Source organism: Garra rufa, chromosome 24, assembly GCF_049309525.1.
Source record: "Garra rufa chromosome 24, GarRuf1.0, whole genome shotgun sequence".
Taxonomy (NCBI): domain Eukaryota; kingdom Metazoa; phylum Chordata; class Actinopteri; order Cypriniformes; family Cyprinidae; genus Garra; species Garra rufa.
This window is the reverse complement of record NC_133384.1, coordinates 39,724,803-39,743,103: the sequence shown is the minus strand read 5'-3', so window position 1 is coordinate 39,743,103 and position 18,301 is coordinate 39,724,803. Positions and strand designations below refer to the sequence as shown.

The 18,301-nt window shown below is 38.1% G+C and overlaps 1 protein-coding gene across 3 annotated transcripts; it reads right to left on the bottom strand.

Moving 5' to 3' along the window:
* Positions 1-25: 25 nt before the first annotated feature.
* tmem200ca (transmembrane protein 200C, genome duplicate a) lies at positions 26-12,675 on the bottom strand. 3 transcript variants are annotated; one of them, XM_073830912.1, is made up of 2 exons: positions 12,270-12,675; positions 26-2,274 (listed from the first exon to the last, which is right to left on the bottom strand). In XM_073830912.1, exon 2 carries the CDS (start codon positions 2,251-2,253, stop codon positions 724-726), a length of 1,530 nt encoding a protein of 509 aa, XP_073687013.1. In that variant the 5' UTR covers positions 2,254-2,274; positions 12,270-12,675; the 3' UTR covers positions 26-723. The 3 variants fall into 3 exon arrangements, with proteins under 3 accessions (XP_073687013.1, XP_073687014.1, XP_073687015.1); XM_073830913.1 differs by lacking the exon at positions 12,270-12,675 and adding an exon at positions 3,945-5,033; XM_073830914.1 differs by lacking the exon at positions 12,270-12,675 and adding an exon at positions 3,826-3,960.
* Positions 12,676-18,301: the final 5,626 nt, after the last annotated feature.

Below are 18,301 nucleotides of genomic sequence, written 5' to 3'. Positions count from 1 at the left end.
TAAAAAAAATAAATAACTGATCATTTTGCTAGATAAGACCCTTCTTCCAAACTTGGGGCACCACAGAAGTCCACTACATGGAGAGAATTCCTCAAATATTTTCCTCAAAAAACAATTTCTTTACGACTGAAGAAAGAAAGACATGAACATCTAGGATTACAAAGGGGGTGAGTACATTATCTCACTGCAAAAATGTTTTTCTTACTTAGATTTTTTTTGTCTTGCTTTCAGCCAAAATATCTAAAAATTCTTAAATCAAGCAAGATTTTCCAGACGAGTAAAAATTATTGTCTTGTTTAAAAAAACAAAACAAAAAAAAACAAGTAAAAATTAAGTGTGTTTTTGCTTGAAACAATGCCAATGGAGTAAGAAAAATAATCTTGCTTTCTGTTTGGAATAAGATTATTTTTCTTACCCCATTGGCAGATTATTTATCTTGTTCTAAGCAAAAACTCTTAATTTTGACTTGTTTTTTCTGAAAACAAGACGATTTTTACTTGTCTAGAATATCCTCCTTGATTTATGAATTTTTAGATATTTTAACTGGAAGTAACACAAAAAATCTAAGCAAGAAAAGCATTTTGGCAGTGCTGTAAATTTTTGTTCTGGAGGTAAACTTCTCCTTTAAAGACTGAGAACCTTTGGGTCTAATGAACTCACAACGTTTCAAAGTCTTGATTGCTTTCTGATCATCATTGCAATTCTAAAACAGACTACCAGAAGTTAAACTTCTACGCTGTCCATTTCCACATCTTCTAAAGTAGTATCCGATTGGGAAACCATTATTAGTTTTTGTTTCTTTGAATACTGTCTGATCATGGTACACTCCTCCTGATGTGTCTCACGGTTTTTCTCCAAAACCTCAAACGAACTCTCTCGACTGAACGTGGCGTTGTCCGTGGACTCGAAAGACTCGCCGCCAAGACCCTCGAGTTTGGTATAGCCCCCGCAGCCGAGGCCGTCAAGCCGAGGGCAACTGAGACGTCTCGATCGCACCACCGTAGGGGTGGATGGACAGATATCCAGATCGATAGACCTAGAGTAGTCAGACAAAGCGCTCAAGGACAGGTGAGATCCGGTGGCCTTGCGAGCGGGCGAACAAGACGGCAGTAGCTGAACCCGCGAACCCTGGAGAGAAACGCGAGGAGCTCCTTGCAAACTCCCACTGCTCCGGTAGACCTCCACCGAATCCTCCGGAAGATCGGCGTGAGTTTGAGCAGGTTCCACTTTGGCCTTCGTGATGGTCCTAGACGCTACCAGATCCTCCAAACGCCTGCAAATGGCCTCGGCGTCCAGGAACTCTCTTTTGGCTTCTCCGGTTTTATCCGAACCCCTTCTTTCCGAAGCCGCTCGGTGGTTGAGCTTCATCATTGGAAGGGTGAAAGCGTTGACCGAAGTGGACACGATGGTTCTGGTTTCCCATTGCTTCAGCTCAGGCGCCGTTGTGCCGATCCGGTTCTGATCTCGATAGATGCTGTAGACGGTGTCCGTGATGCTTTGTCTTTCCAAAGACGAAACTCGTGGGATATTGGTGGATGGACGTCGTGATGGAATCATGCTACCTGCGTCTGGAGAGGGCCAAGAGCCCTTATGAGGGGAACCGTAGGATTTGGTGTCTTTTGATTGGCAGTAGTTGACGAAACCGTTGAGCGGAGCAGGGTCCTTGCTTCGCAAGCTATGGATGTCAATCACCGTTGAGTAGATGTCTCTGAGGTTAATGATTTTGGTCTTTTTGTCTCTGTTTTCGTGAAGCACCGCATTGGCACAAATGAAGAGGAAGATCCCGATGCCCATGATTAAAGGTCCAAACACTTTGAGCTTGTCCGAATACAAGTATTTGTTGATAAATGCAGCAAAAGTTCCTAATTTAGGTGGATTTAACTCAGCAGTCCCGTTGGAGCCATTATAGCTCTCTAGACGATCCCAAGGCGGTCTGACGGTCACATTGAGTAACTCTCGGCTGTCGTAAGTCCGCGCAGCGCTCTGTGTGTTCATCAGTCCCGGGTACACCGGACTCTCTTTGGGCCAGTAGCCCAACACGGCCATTGCGACGCCAACCAGCAGCACCATAATCCCGATAGCGGCCACCAGTCCGGATACGGAGCACAGCTTCAGCTTGCCTTTCACCACAACCACTTCATTCTTCCTCTTTTTCTTCGCTTTCCTCTTCCTCTTGTTTTCGGCACGGTTCTTCGCACGGAGGGAGTCCTGTCTCCTGGCAGATATCCGCAGCAGACCCCCTGTGGCGATCATGATGGCGCTCAATTAATCATCCTGGAGAAGATAGAACATGAGAACATTAGTGTGGGCTGAAAAAACAAGCCATGAGATCTAGACACATACTCACAAAATACAACACACACCAAACAATAAACATTTAAAATGTGCGGTTAAAGTCAAACGTTTACATACACCTTGCAGAATCTGCAAAATGGTAATTATTTTTTCCAAAATAAGAGGGACCATACAAAATGCATGTTATTTTTTTAAGTAGTACTTACCTGAATAAGATATGTCATATAAAATACATTTACATATAGTCCACAAAATAAAAATAATAGTTGAATTTATAAAAAAAGACCCTGTTCAAAAGTTTACATCCACTTGATTCTTAACACTGTGTTGTTACCTGAATGATCCACAGCTGTGTTTTTTTGTTTAGTGATAGTTGTTCATGAGTCCCTTGTTTGTCCTGAACAGTTAAACTGCCTGCTGTTCTTCAGAAAAATCCTTCAGGTCCCACTTTCCAACAATGACTGTATGATTTTGAGATCCATCTTTTCACACTGAGGACAATTGAGGGACTGAAGGCAACTATTACAGAAGGTTCAAACACTCACTGATGCTCCAGAAGGAAAAAACATGCATTAAGAATTTGAAGATCTGGGCAAGTTTCACTTATTTTGTCTTTTGGGAAATATACAAGTATCTTCTTTAGCTTCTGAGGGCAGTACTAAATGAAAAAAATAAATGATATTTAAGCAAAATAAGAAAAATGTACACATCTTCATTCTGTTCAAAAGTTTTCACCTCCGGCTCTTAATGCGTGTTTTTTCCTTCTGGAGCATCAGTGAGTGTTTGAACCTTCTGTAATAGTGGCATATGAGTCCCTCAGTTGTCCTCAGTGTGAAAAGATGGATCTCAAAATCATACAGTCATTGTTGGAAAGGGTTCAAATACACAAAAATGATGCAAGACCACAGAACTTGTGGGAACTGAAGGATTTGTCTGAAGGATAGCAGGCCGTTTAACTGTTCAGGACAAACAAGGGACTCATGCACAACTATCACAAAACTATAAACAGAAAAACCCACAGCTGTGGATCATTAAGGTAACAACACAGTATTAAGAATCAATTGCATGTAAACTTTTGATTTCAACTGTATATACATATTTTATGAAAGTATTTGCTGCTTAATATTTTTGTGGAAACAAAGATACGCCATCATTGAAAAGTTTAGGGTTTTGAAAAATAAAAAGTATCATAGTTTCCAAAAAAAAATATTGGGATACTTATCAACATTGATAATAATTAAAAATGTTTGCTAAGCATCAAATCAGCATATTAGAATGATTTCTGAAGGATCATGTGACACTGAAGACCGCAGTAATGATGCTGAAAATTGTGCTTTGATCACAGAAATAAATTACAGTTAAACAGATATTCACTTATTTTAAACTGTAATAATAATTTAAAATTTTACTGTATTTTTGATCAAATAAATACAGCTTTGTTTAGCAGAATCATCTCACACACACACACACACACACACACACACACACACACACACACACACGTATATGAGTACAGATGTGCCACCCTACCAATATCACCCATTTCCACTGAATGTCTCTCTGTCTTTCTCTCTCTCTCACACACAGACACACACGCATTTGCTGTGCTCCTATTGGTTCCTCATTAGAAGGATGTTCCAGAAGCTCACTTATCATGATGAAAGCTCTCTAGTCTCTGTAAGGCTGAGCATGAGAGAGCGAACACGGGCAAAGCGGTCCTCGTTCTCAGGCGTGTTCACTGGACTCTGAGTGGGAGTGAGATTCTGCTTCCTGTGAACAGCATATGGATGGTGTGGGTTAATGCAGCACAAACACACAGCAGTGACTGGCAATCACTGCCACACGAGTGAAAGAAGAGCAGAAGCGGTGCGAGACAGAGACAGATGACATGATTCATGTCAGACTCCAAACAGAAAGAAGAAAAGCATCTGTTTGTCGATTTGACATAAAAGCTGATTCCACCACAAACTGGAGAAACGCGAGTCAGTGGATTTAAAGGAGAAGTTCACTTCCAGAACAAACATTTACGGATAACCCCGGATTTACTCCTTCTCATCCAAGATGTTCATGTCTTTCTTTCTTCAGTCGTAAAGAAATTGTGTTTCTTGAGGAACACATTTCAGGAATGTTCTCCATATAGTGGACTTCTATGGTGCCCTGAGTTTGAACTTCCAAAATGCAGTTTAAATGCAGCTTCAAAGGACTCTAAACGACCCCAGCCGAGGAAGAAGAGTCTTATCTAGCGAAACAATAACCTTTTAAGTGCTTCAAAATCGCCCTACATCGCAGTACCGACCCAGTGTTTAGTGAACATGCAAAGGTAGTCAAACGCTGTTTACAACAAAAGGTAAAACAGCGATGTACAACGATTTTTGAAGTTGGAGGAGAAAATGAGATGGGAGTTTTTCAACATACCCTGACTATCTTTAACCGGAGTGCAGAGATACAGAGCTGGAAAAGATGAGCATTTGAGGTTAAAAAGTATATAAATTGCACTTTTTTTTTTAATTTTAGAAAAATACCAATTGTTTTGTTAGATAAGACCCTTCTTTCTCAGCTGGGATCGTTTGCCCCTTGAAGCTGGATTTAATCTGTAGGGATGCACTGAAATGAAAATTCTTGGCCAAAGCCGAAAAAAAAAAAAAAAAAAAAAAAAAAATCACACACTGGTCCGAAGGCCATTTACCGGACACGGTTTTTCGTGTTTTTCCACCATGTATTTTGCCATTTTTTCACCATTGCATAAATTAAATAGCCAATATTTGCTTTTTACAGTTTTGTCTTGCTTTTCAAAAATAAATAAATAAATAAATAAAAAAAATTACAAAACAACAATTTAAAAATACTTACTTAACACTGGACATTTTTAACATTCTAGTAGACATTATAGCCTACCAACAAACCACAATTTAACTTAAAATTAATAAGTTAGTAAAATAATATTCTTTGGCCATTTTTTAGACCCCCTTCTTGAATCAGGCATGTGTTTTTAATGGACAAATAAATGCAGCCTTGCTGAGCAAAGGAGAATGTTAGAATAAATGCATTAATAGAGCTGTTTTTACTATTTTTGTCTTACTTTTTTATTTTATAGAACAGTAAAATTGACTTTGCTGACTTTTATTTAGTGGTAAACCCGCAAGAAGAGCTCAGTCCTAGTGTTTGCTGGCAGCAGCAGATTTGTGAATGATTGTCATCTTTGGTCTTTGAACCCTGGCTAAGGAGCTGCTGTCAGAATAAACACAATTGGTGTCTGGTGTATTAGACAACAGAACGTTCTGGAGTTGATTGACTAATGGATGATTTCAGTCATCATACAGTAACCTTTCTCTTCTCATGAAGACATGCGATGCGCTTCTAAACAGTCTCTCGCTGTCGCTGCTGGGAATGATTTTTGCGTCTTTCTCGGACAGTTTTAAATGCTTCCACACTGACCACATGTTTGTGCATTAGTGCACGCCTCTATTTGATCACCTCACCTCATTGTTCGATATCATTTATTTGGCCAAACACAGAAAGACCTTTTTTTTGGCTATTTTTGGCCAAATGTTTTGCTGAACATTTGATGCATCACTATTAAACTGCATTTTGGAAGTTCAAACTTGCAGGCCCCATAGAATGGACATATGGAGAGAAACCCTGAAATGTTTTCCTCAAAAAAAAAAATCTCTTTATGGCTGAAGAAAGAAAGACATGAATATCTTGGATGACAAGGGGGTGAGCCAAGTTTTTTTTTTTTCTTATATTGCATTATTTCTGTATATACAGGCACAGGATATGCTTAAGACAAGCTTGACAAAAGATTCAGAGGCACTAATCTTTCTCAAGGGTCTGAACCACTAAACCACATCAGCCAAACAGAGGCTTATTATAAGTTTGCACAAACTCTTCAGTTTAGTGGAACACAGAGATGGATGATTCACTGTGTGTTTATTTCATGTCCTTAATCAAAACAGACAGACTATATTTTGCAGTGGCCTTTGTGAACCCGTCTGCTTTTCTGCAGTGGAGTCTAATAATTTATGGCACCAATTAAATCTTTATGTTGTCTTCCAGAAGGGACTTCCAGAGGGGAAATACATATTTGAGTTTCTAGCACTAGAGTTCATTAGTTTTGAATCATCAGGGGAGAAAAGAAGACAAAAGTGAATTAGTTTCTCGCTGCATCTCGAGTGTCCATTTCTCTTCTCTCCTCATTAAGCGCTTGTTTAGAGTCTCTCGACACGTTAGATAGACATCGATTTAGCATGAATCAGCAGATACCATTTCAGTTGACCAGTGATAATGACCCTCTATGGCTGACGGTAAATAAACATGACAGTACGATTCTAGAAAACGTGTGATTCAACTCTGAACGTTAAGACATTGGTGCAGTTTTAGATCACAACACTGAAAAAAAATTTGAAAGAAAACTTTATTTTCCCTCCGGTCAGCTGATAAGCGTGTCCGTTATGAGCATTTATAGACCTGTCCTGTCTTTACTCACCAGTGCACTACAGAGAATCACTCAAACTTTATTACACGCTCTGTTTTAATAACAGCTGCTCAACCTGAGAAAATGCACTGCTTGTCTTACAGGAATAGTTCTGGCAAAACTGAAACTTGCTGAAAATGTCATCACCCTCAGGCAATCCAAGATGTAGATGAGTTTGCTTTTTCATAAGATTTGTAGAAATGCGTCATTCCATCGCTTGCTCACCAATGGATGTGAATGGGTGCCGTCAGAATGAGAGTCAAAACAGCTGATCAAAACATCACAATAATCCACTCCAGTCCATCAGTTAACATCTGGAGAAGACAAAAGCTGAAACAAATCCATCATTAAGACATTTTAAACTGAAATACGAGTCCATAATCCATAATAACGCTTCCTCCAGTGAAAAAAATGGTCTGGTCTGAATCAGGAGAGAAATCTGCACAGATCAAGCACTGTTTACAGTCCAAAACAGCTCTAAACAAACATGTGGCTGGATTTATCAGTGACTTTTTCACTTGAGGAAGCGTTATTATGGATTATAGACTCATATTTTAGTTAAAACTATCTTAATGATGGATTTGTTTGAGCTTTTGTCTTCTTAAGATGTTAACTGATGGACTGGAGTGGATTACTGTGATGTTTTATCAGCTGTTTAGACGGCATTGAGACGACTTATTCTGACGGCACCCATTCACTCATTGGTGAGCAAGTGATGGAATGATGCATTTCCACAAATCTAATAAAGAAACCAACTCATCTTACTGTGTGCTTCAATAACAAACTCCACTCTCATAATGCAAAGCACTTTTAGTCTTGGAGCCTTGTGCATTTTGTAGATCTAAGTTTGTTTACTTGCTCACCAATGGATCCTGAATGGGTGCTGTCAGAATGAGAGTCCAAACAGCTGATAGAAATATCACAATAATCCACAGCACTCCAGTCCATCAGTTAACATCTGGAGAAGACAAAAGCCGAAACAAATCCAGCATTAAGACTTTTTTTTGTAAACTAAAACACAAATCCATAATTCATAATAATGCTTCCTCCAGTGAAAAAGTCCATCTCCTGTTGTTACTCACATCAAAATCCAGAAACATATTTGTTTAGTGCTGTTTTGGCTTGTAAACGCTGCTTGATCTGTGCAGATTTCTCTCCTGATCCAGACCAGACCACTTTTTCACTGGAGGAAGTGTTATTATGGATTATAGACTCATATTTTAGTTAAAACCATCTTAATGATGGATTTGTTTCAGCTTTTGTCTTCTCAAAATGTTAACTGATGGACTGGAGTGATGTGGATTATTGTGATGTTTTTATCAGCTGTATGAACACTCATTCTGACGGCACCCATTCAGGATCCATTGGTGAGCAAGTAAACAAACTTGCATCTACAAAAATGCATGAGCCTCCAAGACTAAAAGTGCTTTGCATTATGAGAGTGGAGTTTGTTATTGAAGCACACAGTAAGATGAGTTGGTTTCTTTATCAGATTTGTGATAATGCATCATTCCATCACTTGCTCACCAATGAGTGAATGGGTGCCGTCAGAATGAGAGTCCAAACAGCTGATAAAAACATCACAATAATCCACAAGTAATCCAGACCACTTTTTCACTGGAGGAAGCGTTATTATGGATTATGGACTTGTATTTTAGTTAAAAACTTCTTAATGATGGATGTGTTTCAGCTTTTGTCCAAACTGATGAACTGGAGTGGATTCTTGTGATGTTTTTATCAGCTGTTTGGACTCTCATTCTGACGGCACCCATTCGCTCCAGAGAATCCATTGGTAAGCAAGTAATGGAGTGACACATTTCTACAAATCTAATGAAGAAGCAAACTGAGAGTGAGGACATTTTCATTTTCAGTTTAAACCTGCAAGTGGTAAAAAAAAAATATATATCCTCTTACGAAGGTGCACTTGCAAATTGGTTTAAAAAAGCAGCTAACTTTAAAAATAAAGTTTCTTTATTGGCATCGATGGTTCCATGAAGAACCTTTCAAATGCAGAAAAGGTTCTTTATAGTCAATTAAAAAAAAACTTCTTTAAAATGTTCTTTGGGGAACCAAAAATGGCATTACTGCAAAACACCTTTTTGGAACCTTTCTTTTTAAGCGTGTAGTGTAAATCTCTCACATGCAACTGAGATCAGTTATCTAGGCTTGAACTTACTGCTTCACTACCAACAAACGTCTCTTTCTTTTCTAACAATACAATCCACAGATGCTGCAGGCGGCGACTGGTGTTACAAAACACACTGCTTTTAACAAACACAGCTCCCATATTTCTGCGTTGGCTCTGCTTCTATATTTCCAACCACAAAGATTTACAGATTCAAAGAATTCCTGCGAACGTTTGGCAATGGAGGACTCCAGGTTTAATGAAATAAAGCTGAAAACGCTCCATCAGTCCAGACAAACGGATGATCGCAGGCCGCGTGAGTTCAAAGGTGTGCGCCGATCGCTCCACATCAAAGCAAACAGCAGAATCCGAGCGAGCGGCGGGATCCACAGAGACTTCAGAGACACAGCGCATGAATTGACATCTCAAACACGGCCGAGAAGGATTTATGGATCACGGTGACCTTTGTGTTCATTTCTGAGGGTGAAAATAAACACGTCACGAGGCCAGAACGAGTTTGGTTGTAAAACTATCTGCCGTAAAAAAAGAAAAACAAAGGTAATGAAGCTCAAAATGACGGCCGTTGCCATCTGAGTCCGCTGGCAAACAGGGCGCGAGTCAACAAATAATATTCCTCAAACAAATAAACAAATTTCACCAAGCATATGCTGCTGACATTCATTCGTGGGCGGAAAATGAATGATACGCTGTTCGCACAGGCAACAAATCCATCTGAAGGATGTGCTGCTGGCAAAACTGCCTTCCACTGATCTGAATCCAGCTTCTCTTTCTGAGATTTGGTTTATCCAGTGTGTGAGAAGCTGAAGAGAGCGAGTTCATAGCCTCACTAATGCTAGAAACAACACAACTATTACTGAACTCATTCCTATGGACAGGTCTAATTGAAACCAATGAAAACAAAGCAGATGTACAAACGATTCTGTTGGAAATACAACTTTCCAAACTAATTCCACAGGACAGGTTTTTGCAACTTAAGACAATTATTGATCAGTCAATCCTTCACAGCTTCAATCCCATTTAAATCAAATGAACTGATTCAATACTGACCCTGACTATAGTCAATATGGATTTGGTCTCTAACATCAAATCTGGTTTCTAATGCAGGGTTTGGATTCTAACACTCTTACTTAATTTTTTTTTGTCTTGTTTTCAGCCAAAACATCTTATAATTCCTCAATCCTGAAAGATAATCTAGACAAGTGAAAATTGTCTTGTTTTTTAAAAGAACAAGTCGCAATTAAGTGAGTTTTTGCTTAGAACAAGGAAAATAATCTGCCAATGAGATGAGCAAAACAAATCTTATTTTGCTTACCACATTGGCAGATTATTTTGCTTGTTTCAAGCAAAAACTTGCTAAATTTTGACTTGTTTTTTTATTAAAACAAGACCATTTTTACTCGTCTAGAAAATCCTTCCTGATTTAAGAATTGTAAGATATTTTGACTTGAAACAAGACAAAAATTCTAAGTAAGAAAAGCATTTTTTTTGCAGTGAATAAAGAGTCAAACCTGCTCAAACCCCCTAAATGATAACAATAAAGCTTTCTTTAGTAAAGGGGTTTGTTCCAACCAGATGTGGTTCTCTAATATAAGCTAAAAACCACTTGGATTGCATTTAATCTGCAATTAATGCATGTCGGTGACTTTACAGCTAAGAGATCGGTCATCTTGAACAGATTCTCATGTGCTTTGCTGCACTCCACATGCATTAATGAGCTCTGATATAAACAACAAATCACAAATTTCTGCATTAATTATTGCACTGGCTTTGAACAAGATCTTCCATGACTAAGCGCATTATAAATGCAGTGATGTAACAAAAACTGCAGGAAACACTGCATGTCCTCATTCAGGTGTTATAGTGACTAGTTATTCTCGCTCACATCCTGCCACTGTCTCAAACTGGAAGATTTTTAAGGTTTTTAATCATCTACCTGGTGAAATGAATTGGTTACTTTGGAATATATTTACAGCTTTCATATGTAACCCTAGAGCACAAAACCAAATAACCAAGGCTTAAGTAGCACAGGTATATTTGTATGACAGCCAAAAATACATTGTATGGGTCAGAATTATTGATTTTTCTTTTATGCCAAAATCATTAGGATATTAAGTAAAGATCATGTTCCATAAAGATATTTTGTAAATTACCTACTGTAAATATATCAAAGCTTAATTTTTGATTAGTAATATGCATTGCTAAGAACTTCATTTGGACAACTTTCTATATTTTGATTTTTATGCACCAGATTCTAGATTTTCTAATAGTTGTTTCTCAGCCAAATATTTCCCCATCCTAACAAACCATACAGTGGAAAGCTTCTTTATTCAGATTTCAGAAGATGTATAAATCTCACTTTCTGAAAAATTGACCCTTATGACTGCTTTTGTGGTCCAGGGTCACATATGCATTGCTGATAACTTCATGTGGACAACTTTAAAAGCAATTTTCTAAATATTTAGATTTTTTTTTTTTTTTGCACTTTCAGATTCCAAATTTTCAAATAGTTGCATCTCAGCTAAATATTGCCATATCCTAACAAACCATACATTTGAAATCATATTTATTCAGCTTATAACATGTAGAAATCTCAATTTCGAAAAACTGACCCTCATGACTGGTTTTGTGCTCCATTTCTAGCATTATGCTTCTGGAAGATCTCTAAAAGCAAGCCATGGAAACACACAGAACAGTCGACCACAACATGCATTGATCATATATGACCTCAGAGGCTTCTAAACCTGAAACATGAGCAGGTTCACCAAAGCTCACCTCAGTGTTACTACAGATACACAGTGTCCAGATCAATAATAGCCAATAGTGAATAACCTAGCTCTTCCATGGCTTCAAACAGGTCGGTGTTATTCCATAATGAGATTTACAGTCACTTTGTCTCAATTTAAAAGCCTATTATTTGATGTCACCACAAATTCAGACGTTTCTAATCTCAATATAGACACGAGGGTCATACAAAAGAGCGAATGTGGATATAAACGTAGAGTTATTTAAATAAAATATGCGGTTTGTGAAAAATGGTGAGCAACACTGAATGCGTCTGTTAAAGACGAAGGAATTAAACAAGGTGATTTAAAACAACCTCTTTCTCAAAGCGAACATAAAGCTGAGGAGAAACTGGAAAATCGCCGAGGTTTATGCGTGGAAAATAACGTGCGTAACAGCTCGTGACATTCGGTACGTTTAACAAACCCTAAAATGCACAAAAACACGAGACATGCAATCATGCATTTATCTATCGATCAATTCATACATCTATCCACAGATAAATCACATCATCTACTCCATCGACACACTGAAGGAACGTCTCCTATAAGGAGGAGATGAACGATCGCTTACCGTCAAATACGACTACATTCGTATTCGCGCAACGCAACGCAAACTTTCTCTCTCCACAAGACCGCATTTTGCGCGTTAACTTCGTTATTCCCAGTATTTCCAGTTAGGAAATCTTCACGCGCTCATCTCAGCCGTTCATTTAAAGCCGTAAACCGCGCGCTCGCTCCGCGTTGTTCTGTGGGGAGTGTCGCGCGCGCCGGGTTCCCGATCCAGAGTTTTGCGCTCCAGGTTCGGGCTCCGCCGTTACTGCGGCTGATGTTACGCCGCTTCTCGGGTGTTGTTGCTATGATACCGCAGCCCGAATCCGGTGCAAGTGCTGCAGGATTTGAATAATTGCCTTCTAAACTGTTTAACCCGATGAGTGACGGCGCTCGTGATGCTCAGACGCGCGTCAAAAGCCCTTCAGAGCCGCTGTGAGACCAGAATGACAGCGACGCGCTCTTACCTGCGAGAGCGCGCGGCGGGTCAGAAGCGTTCACGGTCGCGTCGCGCCTCTTTGTTCCTGTTGGTCAAATACATGCAAGAAAAAAAAACAGCATATTCATGCGGCATTTGTTCATGAGCAGAGAATCGTCATGCACTAGTCAAAAAGTGCTATGATGCAATAATAATTGTCATGTAAGTATCATCATGACTATGGACCACAGTACTTCAGCAAACAAATTATGCTCGAAGAACGTTTAGCTACCGTTCCTATTCAGTTAGAAAACATTATTTGTGACCCTGGACCACAAAACCAGTCATCAAGGTACATTTTTTGAAATTGAGTTTTTTGCATCACCTGAAAGCTGACTAAATAGCTTTTCATTGATGTATGGTTTGTTAGGATAGGACAATATTTGGCTGAGATACAACTATTTGAAAAACTAAAATCTGAGAGTGCAAAAAATCTAAATATTGAGAAAATTACCTTTAAAGTTGTCTAAATGAAGTTCTTAGCAATGCATATTACTAATAAAAATAAGTTTTAATATGCACTATATTGCCAAAAGTATTGGGAACACACGTTCTAATAAACAGGTTTGACTAATTTAGTAATTTCCATGAGTACATCTTAATGGAGTCCTTGGCGATGCATATTACTAATCAAAAATTAAGTTTTAATATATTTATGGTAGGAAATTTACAAAATATCTTCATGGAACATGATCTTAATATCCTAATGATTTTTGGCATAAAAGAAAAATCAATAATTTTGACCCGTACAATGTATTTTTGGCTATTGCTACAAATATACCTGTGCTACTTAAGACTGGTTTTGTGCTCCAGGGTCACATTTCTGAATGTTTTTTTTTTTTCTTGGTTATGCAAACATAAAGGGAACATTTAATTATTTAGCAAATGTTTTGCAATGGAAGCGTTTTGAAATGAGTTTTGAAAAAACGTCAAATGTTTCAGAAAAATGTTCCATGCACAATGTTTAAATAATGTTTTGAGAACATTTCTAAAGACTAGAGAACTTTGAACAAACGTTCTATTAACGTTGGTGGTTATTTGGCCAAGATAGAACTATTTGAAAATCTGGAATCTGAGGGTGCAAATAAATCTAAATATTGAGAAAATCGTCTTTAAAGTTGTCCAAATGAAGTTCTTAGCAATGCATATTACTAATCAAAAATTACGTTTTGATATATTTATGGTAGAATATTGACAAAGTATCTTCATGGAACAATATCCTAATGATTTTTGGCACAAAAGAAAAATAGATAATTTTGACCCATACAATGTATTTTTGTGCTACTTAACACTGGTTTTGTGCTCCAGGGTCACATATTGCACTGAACACCTACCCTATTCATTTTCTAGTATTGACACGGTCCTCCGAGGTGCTTCAAAAATTACCATGGTATATGTTCAAATGACCATGGTATTTCTTGTTTCTGCGCTAGAGGAAGAATAAGTGACCTGCCAAAGCAAATATTTGAATGCATGATAAAATGACATGAAAACTCATTAAATGCAAGTGGTAATTGTTTGTAAGCATCTGCTGAAGAGGAGCATAGGGTTAATCAATACCATTATATGATCAATATCATTCCAGAGGCCAGAGATCAACCCAAAGACCAATAATCAGCTCAGCCGATTGAAATCAGCAACTGGCAAATGCTATAGCCACTGTTTTTTTTTCAATTAACTACTAATGCATTACTTTTACATTTATAATGAAATACCTGAGTTTCTTTTTCAAATGTTACTTTGTTGTCCCATTTACTGATTGACAGCTCTCCTGTCGCAACATTGAGAGATATTTGAGTAAACAGAGGCACTTTCTTCACTTTTACTGACACGGTTGTCAAAAATACAACTCTTGTTTTTGTTATTAGATGGCAAAAAGTAACGCAAAAGTAACACAATGCATTACTTTCCATAAAAAGTAACAAAGTAACGCAATTAGTAGCAATACTTTTAAAAGTAACTTTCCCCAACACTGTGATTGAATCATCTGTAACTGATTTCACAATCAAAGGCCTGCACTTGTCAACAGCAGCGGTTTAATTGGCAACGCTCCACTTTACCCGCAATAATCGCACCCAAAGTGCTTCCTGTAGATGCTGAGCTCAGGATAAAGATGAAACGTGGTTCATTCTGCAGAGATCCTGCCGCACCTCAGAGAGACGCTCATTAAGCCAAACCTCCGCGGCCTTTGAAGTTCCTACATCTCGCCTCAAGACACAATCAAGTGCTGGAGAAGAACAGTGTTTTGGCTCAGAGATGGACGAATGCGTTTAACAAGCCCCTCCAGCTGTGCTCCGGCTCTCCACGGGGACGCCAGGAAGAGTCTTCTTCTCCCACCGCAGCAGGAGGAGCTCATCTCAGCAGACGCCCAGACCATCTGATTCCCACAGACACGCAACATCAAATTCTTCCATAATCCCAGTTCAGACGCCTCATGGGACAGGCAGAGGTTGACCCAAAAGGTTATTCTCAGAGCAAGGCCTTCGTTGAACCGCTCAAATGGAAACTGAGGAATGTTAAAGGAAATGCTAAAGACAACAGGCCGGGGCTAGATGTCACATCTAATTTAATACAAGAATGTTGAGAAAACAGTCTAATCAAATTTAGTGTTTCTAATGGTTGAACACTAAAAAAAAACACACTGATTTGTATTAAAATGAGTGACTATATGTGACCCTGGAGTACAAAACCTTACTTTTAAGTCTTAAGTAGCACGGTTATATTTGTTGCAATCAGCAAAAATACATTGTATGGGTCAAAATTACCCATTTTTTCTTTTATGCCAAAAATCATTAGGATATTAAGATCATGTTCCATGAAGATATTTTGTAAGTTTTCTACTGTAAATATATCAAAACTTAATTTTTAATTAGTGATATGCATTGCTAAGAACTTCATTTGAACAACTTAAAATGCAATTTTTTTTTGCACCCTCAGATTCTAGTTTTTACAATTGTTTTATCTCGACCAAATATTGTCCTATCCTAACAAACAACACATCGATGGAAAGTTTATTTATTCAGGTGATCTATAAATCCCAATTTCAAGAAATTGACCCTTATGACTGGTTTTGTGGTCCCAGGTCACATATATCTGAAGTGATTTAATTTTACACCGGGGCAAGTTGTCACACATTTAAGTTAATTTGACAAATGTGACCCTGGACAACAAAACCAGTCATAATGGTCAATTTTATTATCTGAAAGCTGAATAAATAAGCTTTCCATTGATGTATGGCTATAGGACAATATTTGTTCAAGACAACTACTTAAAAAAATCTGAAATCTGAGGGTGCAAAAAAAGTTAAAATAAAAATACAGATAAAATCGCTTTTAAAGTTGTCCAAATGAAGTCCAGATTAAGTTTTGATATATTTACAGTAGGAAATTTACTAAATATCTTCATGGAACATGATCTTAATATCCTAATGATTTTTGGCATAAAAGAAAAATTGATCATTTTGACCCATACAATGTATTTTTGGCTATTGCTACAAATATACCTGCGCTACTTAAAACTGGTTTTGTGCTCCAGGGTCACACATCTAAACAAGTTAATAGTAAATAGTGTAATGTTTACACCTATGAACACATTGAATGTATTTTCTTTGACAGAGATGTATGTTTGCGACTAATTTTAAATGGAAGTTAGTTTTTGATCATTTTGACATCATGTTCTTCCAAACCTATGTGACTTTTTCTTCGGTGAAACACTAAACACATTTTGAAAAGTGTCGAAAGTTTTCACCCTTTTAATGAAACTCAACCCAAAACAACACTGACCCTCATTGACTTTAATTACATGGAGAAAATCATGATGACAGAATGATCATTTTGCAAATCCACTGAGTTTCCCACAGATAGTAAATGAAATGTGCATTATAATATTTAACCTCAAACCAACCGAGTGTTTTCCTGTCAGATCTGCTCACATCTGCAATCGGTGTCCAGCGGTTAATCATGAGGGATGAACACTGAAGAAGAAGGTCAATCACAAAATGTCATTAGATTGCACTAAAAGCTCCAGTCTGAATGAATGCATGTGATTCAGCTGCTGTATAACATATAAATAGTATTTATGCGGCGGCATCTGTTTTGGAATCAGACGATCATAAATTGTTTTGTCCGAGTTTCACACCCCGATGATTCATTCCCATTTCCTGGCCGGAGACGCAAACAGCTCCATTATTCCCTCTTTACTGAGCATCTGCTGTTACAGCGAACGGCGTTTAAAGTGACCCGATTCACATTTGCATCAAGAGCCTTCGGGTGTTTCCAATCACCGCGACCCGAAAACAAACATCAGTCACACTGTTAACCATTACAACATCATTAATGCTAACAGCCCTAAACATCATGTAGCAATCAAACACATTTCCTTTTAAACATACTGTTTAAAGCAATAGTTTAGCCCGAAAATAAATGTGTTAAAAATGTACTTTAAGATTCCAACACTGTCTCACCAATGAATCCTCTACTTTGAATGGGTGCCGTCATCACTCCAGTCCATCAGTTAACATCCTGAGAAGACAAAAGCTGAAACAAATCTATCATTAAGAGGTTTTTAACTAAAATACGAGTCCATAATCCATTATAACGCTTCCTACAGTGAAAAAGTCACAAAAATCCAACCACGTTTGTTTAGAGATGTTTTGGCTTTTAAACGCTGCTTGATCTGTGCAGATTTCTCTCCTGATTCAGACCAGACCACTTTTTCACTGGAGGAAGCGTTATTATGGATTATGGAGTCCTTTTTTAGTTAAAAACGTCTTAATGATGGATTTGTTTCAGCTTTTGTCTTCTCAGAATGTTAACTGACGGACTGGAGTGGATTATTCTGCCCAACAAAGGCAAAGTGCAGTAACTATGTGAACAATGAAACTGAGAAAAATGCCTTTAAAGTTTTTACAACAGCTAGTCAAACATGTTGACACTCTTGTTTCTCTGAACATCTCTCTGAAACGGGACAAAATTAAACCAGGAGACTTTGCCACAAGACATAAAGTCCATTTTAAGCCTCAACTCAATTTTGACCAAATATGTAGTTACTGTGCTTTGCCTTTGGAGTTTTGGACTCATTCTGACGGCACCCATTCAGGATCCATTGTGGAGCAAGTAAACAAACTTGAATCTACAAAATGCACAACCCTCCAAGACTAAAAGTGCTTAGCATTATCAGAGTGGAGCTTGTTATTCAAGCACACCGTAAGATGAGTTGATTTCTTTATCAGATTTGTAGAAATGTGTCACCAATGAGTGAATGGGTGCCGTCAGCATGAGAGTCCAAACAGTTGATAAAAACATCGCAATAATCCACACCACTCCAGTCCATCATTAAGATGATTTTAACTAAAATACGAGTCGATAATCTGAAATAACACTTCATCCAGTGAAAAAGACACATCCGAGAGCTCTTTTGGACTGTTTTGGCTTGTAAACTGGGCTTGATTTCTTTCTGTGCAGATTTCTCTTCCGATTCAGACCAGACCACCTTTTCATTGAAGGAAGTGTTATTATGGATTATAGACTAATAAAATAATGTCTTCATGATGGATTTGTTTCAGATATTGTCTTCTC